Source organism: Hippichthys cyanospilos, chromosome 9 (genome assembly GCF_059441005.1).
Source record: "Hippichthys cyanospilos isolate Australia breed blue-spotted pipefish chromosome 9, RoL_Hcya_1.0, whole genome shotgun sequence".
Lineage (NCBI taxonomy): Eukaryota > Metazoa > Chordata > Actinopteri > Syngnathiformes > Syngnathidae > Hippichthys > Hippichthys cyanospilos.
The window spans coordinates 17424275-17440551 of NC_142377.1; the positions used below are offsets into that span (position 1 = coordinate 17424275).

Consider the following 16277-nt stretch of genomic DNA (forward strand, 5'->3'; position numbering starts at 1 on the left):
GGGGGGGCTTTATATACAGTTTTTTTTCTTTAGAAAAACGCATTACTGCACAATTGTCTTTTTCTAACAGCCTCACGATACATGCTTGTTCCAAAAAAATCCATACTTTTTTTTCATGCAAAAGGGTTTTTTTTTCCAAGGGGGAAAAAAAAAACACTTTTTTGTTTGTTTGTTTTTTTGATGGGAAAAAACAGCATTACTGTACATGTTTTTTGTTTTTTAATGCTTTGACATGGTTTGGGTCCCGTGCTCCACTTTGTTTATCCCTGCAGGAGGTCACTGCTTTGTGAAGTCAAGGGTTTAAAACAACAAAAATGTGGGTGTGGTGGACCAGACTGGAAATCCATCAGGCAAGTAACTTGCGCATTTGCTCACAGTGCCCCTCAGTAAAGACACCAAGGAGAAACTTGAGTCTGACTGCGAACATACTGCACAAACTTCTACACTGGAGGTTCTGGCTTCACTGCAATAAAATCACTTGCTGTCATGAATCTGCCTCTGATGACTGATACCATCCATCCAGGGATACCAAGTCATTCTATATCCAATGTTCCATAAATGACTTCCAACTGGCTCTTATAATGGAGTCTGACCAAGTGGATTGAATAAAAAAAATAAAGAACTTTAATATTAGTCTTTTAAAGCCACAATATGTATTTGCAAACATGATCAGTTGTAAATGAACTTAACCAATAATAACGGCAAAATCTCAATAGCTAAGTGGCAGATAGACCAGTAAAAAGATGTATACATTTCAGTAGCTTCCGCAGAGAAAAAAAAACAGCATATGGGGTTTAATCCAAACAATTCAATAGAGGTTTTTTTTCTTTATCTTTAAATATCTGCCTGCTATCTGCTGCATGTGCCAGTAACAGCATGAACAAGGGTGCGTATCACTTGATGCCTCGAGATTCTCGAGTGAACAGGTGCCTTATTAAGTGGAGGGCGCAGTTCAAAGGGCAGCCCTCATTTGTCACCATGTCAGTTAAACATGCTCCCCAAAGAGGAAGTGCATGGTGGGGTCTGCTCACTATGTCTCTCGGCCTGCTGTCAATCCGAGCATGTGTTGCACCCTTGGAACGACAACAGCACTCAATCTTGTCAAACCCGCTTGCCATAAATATTCAGTCGAAACAAAGAATGTATGATATAAATCAATTTTCAGGGAACAGGTTTTTATGAACTAATACCTATGCAAGAGCATTATGCAATTTGACTTTATTTACTTTTTAACTTTAATCAGTCCACCTCAACTATAAAATATAATCCTAATCTGAATCAGTACATTGTAAAACCACTGCTTGCATATGGCAAAATATTTCTTGAATACATCCATACTGAGAAGTTGGTGATTTTATTTTTGAGTTATGGACAAAAATTCCAATTTTTCCCAAAAATGTCCAGTCATACAAAAACAATAAGGACAATCAACGTTCACGTTGGAATTTACTCTTGTTGGAATCATTGTTTGAGGTGAATATCATTTTCCTGAGGTACACGGTTGCTCCAAATGTTTGAAATATGAGTGAAGACACTTTTGTCATAACTAGGGATTTCAACTTGGCAACATATAAAATGCTGTAACTGTAATTGTAAGTTATTTAGCTACCGCTATGTATTATATATTATTTTAAACGGAATTTGGTGTATAAATAGAATAAAGTTTATCAATATCATTTTTGTAGACAAACGCATCGGAGATGGATAGTTTGAAACACAAATACAAGCGAAAAGAAATCCGAATTCTTCAGACGGGCAAAATAGATTTATTTAATGTACATCTACAGAATATTATGAGAGTTTTCCAATGAAAGATCATATTTTATGATTCTCATTTTACTCTCTCACTGAGCTTTTTTTCATCTTATTCTTCAGCATCCTTTGCCTGCGATGCGAACACAGAAAAAAAGGCCGCATTAGTTTAAGGTCACACAAGCACTTTTCTTTTCCTGAATATATTACTCACTTTTCCAATTTCCCGACTTTTGGCCCTCAGCTTGTTGACCTGCGACTCTGCAATGTCTGCGCGCTCCTGAGCCTCCTCCAGTTCGTGTTGAACCTTCCTCAGTCTGGACATGTGAGTGTTTGCCTGCTCCTCCTGTGCGGCAGGCAGTTCAACAGCTGAGTTAACATCAGAAATGTTCTGGTGTCATCTCTTAACAATGCAGTGGAATACTGTATGTGGCCACAATAATAGGATTACTGCCGGCAGACTGATGCTAACTTTATGACAGTCATCTGCGGAGGCTTTCCCATCATGCTTTGCTTCCAATACAAATAAATAGGCAGGCTGGAAAATGTTGCTTATCTGCCAGATTGTCTTGATTACGCCATGCTTGCTTATGCTTTTGTTTTACTGCCCCTGTCATCTCATTGATCATTAGTTGAAAAAATATTCCATTATTATAGGCATTTCAGAACGTTTAGCTTTTTTCAAAAAGCTTTTATTTTCTCTGTGGCGGGTGCGGAGCGGTGTAGCAATGTAGCGTTTCTGATGTAGGTTCAATTGCTGACTATTACAATTTTGATACTTACAGCCTCTTCTGACTGCCTTTTGTAGGCCTTGACCTTCAGTTGCAGCTTGTCAACCAAATCCTGAAGCCTGGTGACATTTTTCTTGTCCTCCTCAGTCTGATGGTAGAGATGTCAGCCACTTATACTTTTTCGCACAGCTTTCAGGTAACTTTTGGCGTGATTGAGAAGATTGACATCTACCTGGTAGGAGAGCTCTTTTACTCTTCTCTCATATTTCCGGACGCCTTTGATTGCATCTGATCCACGCCTCTGCTCCGATTCTAGCTCCGCCTCAAGCTCGCGCACCTGAAACAAAATGGAGGTTAAACACAATCTGCATTATGATTGTCCTTCAGCAGCCTGGAAATGAGTGTGATGAGATCTTTACCCGAGCCTCCAGTTTCTGGAGTTGCTTTTTGCCTCCTTTCATGGCCAGGTTCTCAGCCTCGTCCAGGCGGTGCTGCAGGTCTTTGACCGTCACCTCCAGGTTCTTCTTCATCCTCTCCAAATGAGCGCTGGTGTCCTGCTCCTTCTTCAGCTCCTCGGCCATCATGGCCGCCTACAGCAATTGCGGGCTCAACCTTAGATTTATACTCCTGGTGAACGAGCGTGTGTTAAAACTCACATCAGTGATGGCCTTCTTGGCCTTGTCTTCAGCATTTCTTGATTCCTGCACGGCGTCCTCGACTTCACTCTGAATCTGGACAAGGTCAGCCTCCAGCTTCTTCTTGGTGTTGATCAGGCTGGTGTTCTAATTGAAATGAACCGAACACTTACGTTCAAAGTTTTACCCGAACATTTTAACTCTGAGAATCACACGTGAAGATTACCTGAGAGTGCAGAAGTCCAACACGCTCACTGGCATCAACTAGCTCAGCTTCAGCCACTTTGCGGCTTCTCTCCGTCTGCTCCAGGGCGGCTCGTAGCTCCTCGATCTCAGCCATCATCAAGTTGTTCCTGCGCTCCACCATGGCAACCTGCTCCTTCATGTCCTCTTGACTTCTTATGGCTTCATCAAGATGAAGCTGGGCATCCTACGTGACAAAACACAATCAGAACTTTCTTCCTTTCATGCTACTTTTCAAGCGTCTGCACCTTGAGTTGCCCCTGGACGTTCCTAAGCTGTTTTTGGGCTTCGGCTGCCTGGCGGTTGGCGTGGCTGAGCTGAATCTCCATCTCATTCAGGTCACCTTCCATCTTCTTCTTGATTCTCAAGGCATCGTTCCTGCTCCTGACCTCAGCATCCAGGGTGCTCTGCATGGATTCGATGATGCGCTGACTGTTCCTTTTGATCTGCTCCATCTCCTCGTCCTTCTCCGCAAGCTTTCTGTCGATCTCGCCTTTGACTTGGGTCAGTTCGAGTTGAACGCGAAGTATCTTGGACTCCTCGTGCTCCAGAGTAGCCTGTGGACAAGGAGGACTTTGGTTAAGTAACGCTCACGATAAATCTTAGACATTGAGGTAAATCCAAATTGTATGATTTAAAATTATACTGTATGAGTCAATTTTACCTCTGCTTCTTCCAGGGCTGTTTGAATTTCACATTTCTCACTTTCAACTGTCTTCTTTCCTTTCTCAAGCTCATGGATCGTCTTTCCACTTTCTCCAATTTGCTCGCTCAGGTCAGAAATCTCCTCTGTAAGAACATAACAACAGTTGACAGTTTTAGAGGGTTGGTCTTGGGAAGACAAAGTACGGGGACTTACGTTGCAGGTTCTTGTTCTCCCTTTTCAGGGTCTCCAGATGATCCAGAGCTTCTTCATAGGAGTTTTTCAGTTTGAACATCTCAGTACTGAGTGAGCGGGACTCCTTCAGAGCTCCCTCCAGTTCGGCCTGGCTCTCTTCGTATTTCTGTTTCCACTCAGCTAGAACCTGAACACGTCAAAACAAAAAAAGTACGCTCAGTAACATCAACTTAACAATTGACATTTGATGCCTTAATAACGCAAAACATACCTTGTCAAAGTTCCTCTGCTTCTTGTCAAGGTTGGCAGCCAGAGCGTTGGCTCGCTCCACATCGATCATCAGATCTTCCACTTCACCCTGCAGCCTCTGCTTGGTCTTTTCCAGAGAGGCACACTTTGAGTTCACTGCCTCGATGGACTCCTCTGCGTCCTGAAGACGCTGGGCAAGCTTCTTCCTGCAAAGACGCATCCATTGGTTTTAATCCTTGATTTCATTTTCTTTGCCAATTCCCCATCTTACTTGGCCTCCTCGAGCTCCTCGGTGCGCTGGATAGCGTCCGTCTCATATTTGGTTCTCCACTGAGCCACCTCACTGTTGGCCTTTGACATGGCCCTCTGTAGCTCTGCTTTGGCCTCCTGCTCCTCCTCATATTGCTCTCGGAGAAGGTCGCAGTCGTGTCGGGAGGACTGAACGGCGTGGGCCAGGGCGTTCTTGGCCTGCCACCCAGAAAAAGACGATGTTGAATATTCTATGCTAATTGTCTGGTCTTTTTTTTAACCTTTATTTTCTTACCTTCATTTCCTCCTCAATGTGCCTCTTGAGCTCTTCAATTTGTTGCGTGTAGCCCTGCTTCCCTCTTGTGAGCTGGGACACCAGGGCTTCTTTTTCTTCCAGCTGGCGTGCAAATTCACCTGATACAAAATGCTATGTTCGAGACCTCAAAAAGCTTCATTTAGCTTAGCTTCACTTATCTTGATTTAGTATACAGTAGTTCAGTTGATCGTAGCTTCATATAGCTTATCTTCATTTTTAGTTTTAGTTTTTTCAAGTTTAAGTTAGCTTAAACCATTTTTTGTGTGATTACGTGACGAATAAAGAAAAAAAGGATACTCTTGTGTGGCAAGGGGAAGCCTACCGTTCTCAGTTTGAAGTCTTGCTTTTTGGGCACTCGTGTCATTTAGTTGACGGACATTTTCATCATTCTTGGATTTAAGTTCACTCAGTTGATCTTCTAATGTCCTGCACATCTTTTCAAGATTAGCCTGGTGGAAGAACACGTTTTTCAGCACAGGATCATAATTGTTTTTTTTTTCTTCGCTCTCTCTTCTTGGTTGAAACTAAATAAAATGCTCTCACCTTTGATTTGGCAATGCTTTCCATATTGCAGCTGAGGTCATCAATCTCCATTTTGTATTCACTCTTCTCCTTTTCCAGCTTCTGTTTGACCCGCTGAAGGTTATCGATCTGCTCGCCAAGCTCAGCCACACTGTCAGCCTGTTTCTTGCGGAGGGCGGCGGCGGTGGCCTCGTGCTGCAGGGTGGACTCCTCGAGATCACGACGCAGCTTCTGGAACTCGGCCTCACGCTTTTTGTTCATCTCAATCTGAGCAGAGGTGGCTCCGCCGGCTTCTTCGAGTCGCTCGCTGATCTCTTCAAGTTCCCTGGAGAGATCAGACCTCTGCTTCTCCACCTTGGCGCGAGCGGCCCGCTCGGCTTCGATCTCCTCCTCAAGCTCCTCAATACGGGCCTGTAAGATATACATATGAGAAACTATTCCCTGAAGCTATTCCCTAAATGTATTTATACAATGATTCTTGTCAACAAATACCTGAAGTTCCTTTATCTTTTTCTGTAATTGGACTCCGAGAGTTTGCTCATCTTCAATCTTACTCAACAATTGGCTGACCTCAAAGTCCTTCCTGTAAGAGGTCATTAGTATCAATACAGCACGTCATTAGATGAATACTCTGAATACATCCATATACGTACTTCTTGAATTTCTCATCAGACTGCTGCTTGTCATTCTCAAGATCCATTATGGATTCCTGAGCCAGCTTCAGATCTCCTTCCAGCTTCCTTTTAGCTCTTTCAAGATCCATACGGAGCTTCTTTTCTTGCTCCAGCGATCCTTCAAGCTAGGCAGGAAGACAGTAAATGTGCTTAATAATAAGTCCCTATCGCATTTCACGATGATGTGGGACACTCACATCATCCACTTGCTGCTCCAGCTTGGATCTGGCTTTTGTCAGAGAGTTGACTTTGTCTTCTTCTGCCTGAAGGTCATCAAGGGTCTGCTGATGGGCCTCTTGGAGGGCTTTCTTCTCCTTGGTCAATTTGGCAATGGTCTCATCTTGAGAAGTCATCTCCTCAGTCAAGTTTTTGACCTAGACAAGGGTGCATACATTTGGGTGAAATAATTTTCTGAAGGACAGCTGAGTTATTAAAAATGTATATAATAAATAAATAGTGTATAACCTTGTTCTCGGTGGCATGTTTCTCCTTCTCAACTTTAGCCAGGGTAAGCTCCAAGTCATCGATGTCTTTCTTCAACTCAGAGCACTCGTCCTCCAGCTTCCTCTTCTTGGCTGTCAGCTCAGCGTTGATTTCCTCTTCGTCCTCCAGCCTCTCACTTGTCTCTTTGACTTTGGCCTCAAGCTGAATTTTGGCTTTGATGAGCCCCTCACACCTTTCCTCTGCATCAGCAAGGGTTTCACCATCCTTGGAGTCACAATGACATATAAATTTAGAAGATAGTTCATTCAAAAGAAAATATGCTGAAAAAAAAAACTTTCTGTTAAACATACAGACTGAATCTGCAACTGCAAGTCATTTTTCTCCTGCAGGAGAGAAACCATCTTCTCCTCCAGTTCCTTCTTCTTGGCCAAAGCCTTTACAAGATCCTCCTTGGTTTTTTCAAAGTCCTCTTTCATTTGAGCCATCTCTTTTTCTGTCTCTGCACTTTTGAGCAGAGGCTTGATCTTGAAGTACAACTTCATCCATGGCCAGTGTTTGACATTCATGAATGAACGTACATTGTACTGAATGGAGTAGATGGCCTCCCTGACAAAAACGTACCAAATGTTGAGTTAAAAGTGTCATCTTTTTCTTGTTTGATGGAAAACAGGAGAAAAATATGAACAGACACTGTACCTCCTCTCCATCATCTTGACAAACTCCCGTCTCATCACATAACCTCTGCAGAGAGCCTGAGTCATTGTGACCAGCTCGGCCAGTTTCTCATCTCTCATCTCCTCCAGTGTACCCAGCAGGCCAGCTTTGAAGAACACCTGAAAGTCATGACATTGACTGATACAACTGCCGTTTACAGCCATTATTGAATCTACCTTGGTATGGCCAAACTTGTACTGTGTGTGATCCACATCGATGGAGCTCAAAAGTTTCTCTGAGGCCTTCTTATTATCAATGAACTGACCCTCAGGGATGACGCTGGCGTTTAACACTTTGTATCTGAAAAAAAAAAAAAACATTTCATTGACTGTTTTGATGAACGTGTCAATTGGAGCATTTGAATGTGCTACCTCTGCTTGAAGTCACCATAGAGGATTCTGCTTGGGAAACCTTTCCTACAGATTCTGATGCCCTCCAGCACACCATTACAGCGCAGCTGGTGGATGACCAGGAAGTTCTCCATCAGACCTAATATTTAACGTTAGGAATAGATGTTCAATATTTATTAATAAATAAATAAATATATAAATAAATAAATAATATATATATATATATATATATATATATATATATATATATATATATATATATTATATATATTATAGTATTATAGCATATATAATAGGAAAACCTGCTGCAAATGTGACGAATCCAAATACTGTAGTAATAATGGTAATAATAATAATAAATAACATCCAATGAGTAGCAATCATAAATGAAGTGTAAAAAAGTAGACAAAGAGTTGTGATGTAACACAACAAAATAGATAAGTCATACCTGGCGTCTTGGATTCGTTAGGAATCAGGCAGCGCACAAAATGAGGATGTGTGCTCCTCAAGTTTGTCATCAGTTTGCCCAGATTCTCCTGAGAAGACATCACATAGATACAATGTACATGCAATGAAATTTGTACAGAATTTTGCTTGGCTGTCTTACCCTGAACAAAGCAGACACAGTTTGGAAGGAGCCACCCTTCTTCTTGCCACCCTTCTTTCCACCTGCACCCTCAGCTGTTGGCAGAATCATAATCTAATCAGAAAAAACATTTTCAGTCAGTTCTATAATAGATTTTCGTAGATCCTACCTTCTGCTGAGGCATGGGATGCATACAGGAAGGACAGGAGCTTGGTAGAGGATTTCTGGTAGAGCTGAACAACCGAGTCATTCAAGGGGTCCTTGTTCTTGTCCAGCCAGCCAACGATGTTGTAGTCCACCGTGCCGGCGTAGTGCACCAAGGAGAAGTGGGCCTCAGCCTTGCCTTTGGTTGGCTTTGGCTTCTCAAAGGACTTGTTCTTACCAAGATGCTGGTCATACAGCTTGTTCTTGAAGGTTGTGTCTGAAGCCTTGGGGAACATGCACTCCTCTTCAAGGATGGAGAAGATGCCCATTGGCTGGAATGACATTTGGGCTTTGATTATTGTACCAACATGTTTGTTTCTGAGTGGAGATGGTTTATTCCGGTACCTTCTCAATAAGCTCAATGCAGGCGGCCAAGTCCATGCCGAAGTCAATGAACTCCCATTCGATGCCTTCTTTCTTGTACTCCTCTTGCTCCAGGACAAACATGTGGTGGTTGAAAAACTGTTGCAGTTTCTCATTGGTGAAGTTGATGCACAGCTGCTCCAAGCTGTTGAACTGAAACATTAAGATAAAATAATCAACAACCTTAAAGCCTGAAAGTGTCATGGTTTGTTGGGTTGTGGGTTTATTTTGAGGGGTTCTGTTTCTGTTTACGTTTATAGTTCCGGTTTCTGCCCCTGTCGCGTCTGCCTGCGTTAGTTTTGATTTAGTCCACCTGTCTGTTACCTGCGCCTCGTGTCCTCCAATCTGCTCCCTTTGCCTGTTGTCCCTGCCCAGCTGCCATGTGTTAGTTTGATTAGTTTGTGAATGTATTTAAGCCTAGTGTCTGTTACAGCCCGTGTCGGATCATTGTCTCTGTCGTGTCAGGTCATTGTCGTCTTGTAGTCCCGTCTCGTCTCGCCCATCAGTTTCGTGTATTCCTGCCAGCCTGCCCGTAGTGTTTGTTTTCCGTTTTTCCAGCTTGCCTGCGCCCTTAGTTTTTGCCGTCCTGTTTTTCCCGCTTTTTGTTCCCGTTCGTTGTATTAATAAACATGGATTTCATCAACCCCCTGTCCCGACGCTCCCCTGCTTTTGGGTCCTCCGCAACCACGCCGGCGTTCACACCCGCCGTGCACCCCCGTGACAGAAAGTGGAATTTGGAATGAACTTTGGATTCATTATTCTGGATATGAACTCACATCAAAGATTTCAAAACCAGCAATATCCAAGACACCAATGAAGAAACTTCTGGGCTGCTTGGTGTCCAGCATCTCATTGATTCTGACCACCATCCACAAAAACATTTTCTCATAGACTGATTTGCAGAGGGCGGAGACAGAGTTGTTCACCTGTTGACACGAATCAACATTATTTTATGGGTTTCAAGAAAAAAATGTATTCAACTCCCAAGAGTACTTCATACCTGAGGCACTGTCTGACCCTTTGTCACAAACTCGTTTCCAACTTTGACCCTTGGGTAGCACAGGGCCTTCAGGAGGTCAGCGGAGTTCAGACCCATGAGGTAGGAGATTTTATCAGCAACTGAAATGAAAATACATTATGCACATGCGTGACTGGACAAGGACAGACAGAAAAAAGGCAATTGTCACTTCATATGTAATCCAAGCAATCTGCGCCTCACCCTCGGTGCCATCCGGCTCTGCTTGCTCTTCGCGCTGCTTCTGCTTGAACTTCATATTTCCGTGTTGCATCACAGCTCCGGTCAGCTTGTACATGCTGACCTTCTCTTCCGCAGTAAAGCCCAGGATGTCAATGGCGGTCTGTTAAACAAAATAGTATAAATGCCAAATGGGTCCAACAAACTGAAGTGAATGTGACCGCCATCTTACGTACGTCCGTGGCAATGAACTCTTCGACATCATTGATGCTCTTGACAGTAATTTCACCCTGGCTGATCATGGGATAGTCGTAAGGGTTGGTGGTGATGAGCAGAGCCTCTGCAAGAACACAATATGGGCTCAATTCTTATTACAGGCTATAATACACCAATTTTCCAGGGTCCAAACATCGACGTACCAAGCAACTCGGGTTTGTGGCCCGTCATGAGCTGATAGAAGATGTGGTAGCTCCTCTCAGCAGACAGCTGGAAGGTCACACGAGACTTCTCCAGCAGGTCTGTAGATCAACACGCGTCGATGTTAGAAATGCCCCAAAAGCAAATTGGGCAATTATTTTGTCTTACATGTTTCAATATCTGCAGAAGCCAGCTTTCCCGTGGTGCCAAAGTGGATTCTAATGAATTTACCCTATATCAGACGAAGCACTGACTAGTTGAAAATCTTCGGCAATCATTGTGTGAGAAGACGCGAAAACACTTACAAAGCGGGATGAGTTGTCATTCCTCACAGTTTTGGCGTTCCCATAAGCCTCTAGCAGAGGGTTTGCTGCGATGATTTGATCCTCCAGCGACCCCTCCGAGGAAATAAATCAAAGCAAAAAAAGTCAAATAATGTGGAACTGTCCATTAAATTAAAATATTTAAGAAGCAGAAGAGCAGGCATAAATTAAGCGCCATAATAGATACTCCTTTGTAAATGTTTTGTATCCATCGCTACCTGCATTTTTCCAGCAGAATGCTCTTGCTTCTTTCCTCCAGGCACTGCGATTGTCGCAAAGTACTGGATGACACGTTTGGTGTTAACGGTCTTTCCTGCACCGGATTCTCCGCTGAGAGGCAAAAGAACAAAGAATTACCAATCACTTTCTTTTATGTTTAAAAAAGCATCAGCTTGAATCAATAGTGCTGCAATATATGGTATAAAACAGGCAAACATACGTGATGAGAACGGACTGATTTTCCCTGTCTGTAAAAAAAAAAAAAAATTGAAAATGTGTTGAATAAATGCACAAAATGCTAAATATATATATATATATATATATATATATATATATATATATATATATATATATATATATATATATATATATATATATATATATATATATATATATATAAACGGTACCTTGGAGCATAAACTGATAGGCATTATCAGAAATGGAAAAGATGTGGGGAGGAGCCTCAATTCTCTTTTTGCCTCGGTATCCTGCGACAACCCCTGAATCATACACCGGGAGCCACTTGTAGGGATTTACAGTGACGCAGAATAGCCCAGAATAGGTCTAAAAAAAGATACAATAAGTTAAAAAAAAAATGTCCAATTTAACCAAATAGTTCAAATATCTCTTTTTAAACAGAACTCACGTAGATCATCCATGCTGCATAGCGCTCTTTGAGGTTATACAGCACAGCGGGCTCACTGAGGTGGGTCATCATGGCCATGTCCTCAATTTTGTCAAACTTGGGTGGATTCATGGGGAAGATTTCATCCTCCTTAACAGTGAGTGTCTGGTCCAGAAATACACAAGTGAAACAGCTACATTTTAATCAGTTATTAAGTAGTCCGTACTTCTCATTATTTAAAGCAAAATCCATTTGTCCACCTGTCCTGACCTTTAACCCCATCCAACACCTACAGAATGCGAAACCCGGCTTTCTTTAGAGACATAAATCTCAACAAACACACTTCTACAAGTGTAATGGTCACATGTTCTAGTACTTTGGTCAAACACGTGTTGTCTTTATGTCAACATGAATGATATTTTCACAGTTTTACTCTTTTTTTTTTTTTTTTGGCAGGGTGGCTGTTCTCACCTTCCCACACTTTGTTTCCACGGTGGCTTTACCACCCTCTCGCTTCAAAAGTTTGCCCTTGAGGTACATCTCGGAGGGCTCGCTCACAAAGTAAGCTGTTTTGGCGTCAAAGGGAGTGTTTTGGGCTTCGATTCGCTCCCTTTCTGGCTTGCGGAGGTAAACGGCCGCCGGACCAAAACACTCCATTTCTGCGTCGGTGCTCATGATGATGCTTTACTGCGAGTAGGAAGAAACCAGACAGGTGACATGTGTTAGGATGATGTAGTAATTCTCTCTAATGGAAAGCTGATGGAATCACACAAATATAGATGAATGGCTTTGTGTTGTGATCCTTGTTTGCCCAAAAGATTTTGAATAAAGCGAACTGCGAATCTTGCCACACAATCAACTCACTCTGACATGATGACTTCTGTAAATAACAGAGACAACTTACTCTCTTCCCTCCCTCAGCAGAAAGCGAATGACGCTTGAGGATTCTGAAAGACGGAGCAAAGCAAACGCAATCGGTTAATGAAAGGAATTCCTAATAAATGAAGGAGCTTGCGATCCTTGCGAATCTTGTCCAAGTTGTGCGGAGGCGTCGTGATGTCTGGCAGAGCATAATCATGCCCTGCATTGTTTTCTAAGCTGCCGGCTTGCCGCACTCTAATATAAGACCGAGAGCCACTCACCTTGACTGGTCGCCTGTCACTCCTTGAGGGCGACCGTCCAGCCTTCTTATATAGAGTTGGGCCTTTAATGACTTGCTTTTTTTGGTCATGTTCATTTACGCCTATTGTCTGCTATCGTCTCTCATCGCTGATCGATTGCCGATCAGAAACGACGTTCCCCATCACCCGGATCCTTAAACTGAAATTAGAAAAGGCATCGATGGGAACATAGCAAAAAAAAGTGTAGTTTGTATGACAGCAATGATAATTGTTCATTTAGCTCTATAAAGGGAATACGTTGCTGTCAGCGGCAGATTAAATGGGCTTGTGGGCTCGCTCAGACATTCAAATAATTCCATTTGATGAATTAGTTTTAAATAGAAACTATTAGAACCCTACAAGCCATAGTAAATAGAAAGTACACGACAGATGTTGTAAATTTCATTCAAGGGCATACGGCTGCCATGTAGAGGAACAAATAAATACACAATTTGATGAAAGCAGGACTTTTAAAGCTGCATTTTTCAAGCTGCATGTAAATACTTTTGTGGCAGGCCTGTTGTGTTACTGCAGTTCCAACATTGTTTGGATCTTTACAATAATCTCTCTAATGCACCTTGGCACGGAGGAGCATCCAACTTTAGCCGCAGAGAAGCGCTCATATGTCACTGGTATTCCGTTACAGAAGCCTCGCAAGTCTTTCCTGTGACAAAGGAACAAAATGAAGAACTTGTGAAAACAATGATACGGGGCCACGGCCAGCACACTCGGCCGGGGCTTGGCCTGATCAAATCCCGAAGTTAATGGGATTTGTTGGAAGACAAAGGAGAATGTAACAACGCTCGTATTAATAGCAGCGTATCCGGTCAAGGGATTACAGGATGCGTGATTAACCCTTGTGCCGTATTTTGGCCGATCCTTTGATCTTTACATCAAAGGCATTTCACATCAAAGGGAAAGCATTGAAAGAACACGCTCGGGAGCTGAGATTTCACAAAGATGGTGATATTTCAACATGGCGCGATTACTTAGTTATGACTCTACCAGGAGTGTGCCATGCCTTGCAAGAATGCTGTGGAGAAAAATGACCCTAAAGGGTCAAAATACTGCACAGGGTTCAAGAAGGACATTCTTCCAACACTGCATACAGCAACAAAGCCCACAGGGGAGAATCTACGTGTGTCCAAAATTATCACTTTTTCAGACGACTCCAACCATTAGTGTTGCATCATCAAAAAGAACAAGCCATTTTAAGACCGGTCAATATGTAGTTTGTAAAAATGTGATTGACCAATGGTATAGAATTTTGAAAATCTATCAAATTCATCAAACGGTGTGACTGATGAGGTTTCTCACACAATGCCGATATATCATAGTGAAACTCCATATAATCATGTCCATTAAAATGCATTGGGAGAAAACAAAGGTATGCGTTATAATAGAGGTCAATTATATGTGGATTTTCACTGTTCACAGGCGAGGCCATTGAAATTAATGACACCAAAAAGACATTAATTTTTATCATATATGTTCCTGTTACTAGTCTATGATTGATTTATGTTGCAGTATGTATTTTTTTAACAAGCTACCTTTAGGTTGTGTGCAAACAGGAGACATCCAGATCAGTTCTTTGCACAACTTCCTTGCACACAACAAAATTCATGATATATTTCTATTTAGGGAAACAAGGTATAGATTGTGTAGTAAAAAATACCTTGGTGTTACTTGTCTGCAACTATTATACATGGTTAGAGAAGTGGTGTGATGTCACCGGAACTGGAGTTTTGTTTACAACTGTTAAGTGCAGTGCACTTTTATCAGTCTGACAGTTATGGACTTCAACCACACAAAAATGCTAGTTGACGCATCTTAAAATCCGTTTGGGACAAGCAACTTGACGCCTCCTCTTTCCCATTTCATTACCCTGTTAAGTAGTGACCGCACCAAGAGGTGTTACTGCAGCAGGCAGTAGGTGCTATTTTTTTTTTTTTTTTATGACACCCCCTGCAATTCTTGTCTTGTGATTTGATGTAAAAGCAAACACAAATGTGCATGTTGAATTTGGGGCTTTTTTCTTCTCTGTTAGTTCTGAGATCAACATTTTTACGTACATTTTCAGTGTCATTTTGCTCACATTTTTTAACACCTTCTATTTCTTCATTCATTCTTCATTGAACACTTTGGCATTTATTCTCCTTGTCCATATTTCTGTCATTTTATGTCATTTTTTTTTCTTGACAGTTGACAAGCTATGTTTGTCATTTGACCTCTGTCAATGTTCAAGACTTGTTAGGAGAGCACGATCAAGTTTCCATCAGTTGTCTGCTTGAGTAAATGACTTTTGACACGCAGTCTCCAATAAAAGGCTAAATGCACTCGTCTGCACACACATCCAGGCTCACTTGTTTTTCTTGTGGTTTTTTTTTTTGGGAGGGGTGGGGGGGGGGGGGTGCTATTCTAAGCTGGTTGGCAAATGTCCCAAAGCTTTAACATTATCACCTCATTTGCCCATTCACACAATGATTAATGCAGTATATTACAGTATAGCCATGAATGGAAAGAAACAGCTCTTTCACAAACTAATGATGCCCTATTATATGAATGGTAGTTTTGAAAAAATGTTTTAAAACACACATTAATAATACTAGTGGGCATTGCAGTATTTTTTAAGCCAAATTGCAGCATGCTGTAATATTTAAAGGAAAAGTGCAAGATATTTTGACACTTTTGATACTATCAAAATCAAATAATCCTTTGCTGGCATAACAACCAATTTAATAGCAGATGATTTAGGAAATATTACCCAATTTCGGTAATTAAATTACTCATGCTTGGGGATAAGTAATGTAAGTAAATAGTCATAAATAATAAATGAACATGCTTTCTAACTAGCATTGATTCTTAAATGTTGTTTCAAACGTAATACATAAAGTATAATGATGTGGCAAACAACTATGTAACCATCAAAATCTTTTATGCATAATTTCATCTACAGCCTAAAATAATATGTAATACTAACAGGCTGCTTCAATTAAACTTCAATCATTGTACTTAAAAAGTTCACTTTTTTTTTTTTTTCTGTGACATAATTATTCTATTATAGTGATTGGTCGATTTTCCCATCCAGTATTTTGGGCTATTTTATCTAACACAACCTTTAAGTTATTTTTTGGGGGGCATTATTTCAGTTTTTAATATCTTCTGATATCAATATAAAAAAATAACTAAACTTAAGTGTAAACAACCGAGTAAGCTAAGTAATCATGGCTTATTTTTCACAAAAGATCAAGATATGCGTATTTTTGAGTATAATTCCTTCTACTATTTTAAACGCTGTTTAAAACAGTTAAGCGCGCATCCCCATTGTCTGATGCGGAATCTGCAGCCAACAGGTGACTAGTTTCACATCTCCTAGATTTTCAAACAAGGCACTTGGGTCGTCCCTGGGGTGCCAGTTTATTTTTAACCTCTTCCTCTAAATGGTCTCGTTGCACTGTGTTTGCTGAC

General features: G+C 41.5%; 1 protein-coding gene across 1 annotated transcript; it reads right to left on the bottom strand.

The window, feature by feature from the left end:
• Positions 1-1743: 1743 nt before the first annotated feature.
• On the bottom strand, positions 1744-12598 carry LOC148419225 (myosin heavy chain, fast skeletal muscle). The gene is made up of 40 exons (XM_088422744.1): positions 12554-12598; positions 12121-12336; positions 11671-11814; positions 11432-11588; positions 11245-11272; positions 11024-11135; positions 10788-10880; positions 10651-10714; positions 10485-10583; positions 10302-10405; positions 10090-10228; positions 9871-9989; positions 9647-9796; positions 8853-9023; positions 8473-8779; positions 8325-8398; positions 8166-8253; positions 7739-7856; positions 7544-7667; positions 7350-7486; positions 7004-7259; positions 6675-6917; positions 6407-6583; positions 6189-6334; positions 6028-6118; positions 5557-5946; positions 5336-5462; positions 4993-5111; positions 4720-4916; positions 4471-4654; positions 4221-4386; positions 4026-4150; positions 3610-3918; positions 3345-3548; positions 3140-3265; positions 2903-3073; positions 2716-2820; positions 2536-2631; positions 1967-2098; positions 1744-1885 (listed from the first exon to the last, which is right to left on the bottom strand). Exons 2-40 carry the CDS (start codon positions 12322-12324, stop codon positions 1865-1867), a joined length of 5817 nt encoding a protein of 1938 aa, XP_088278870.1. The 5' UTR covers positions 12325-12336; positions 12554-12598; the 3' UTR covers positions 1744-1864.
• Positions 12599-16277: the final 3679 nt, after the last annotated feature.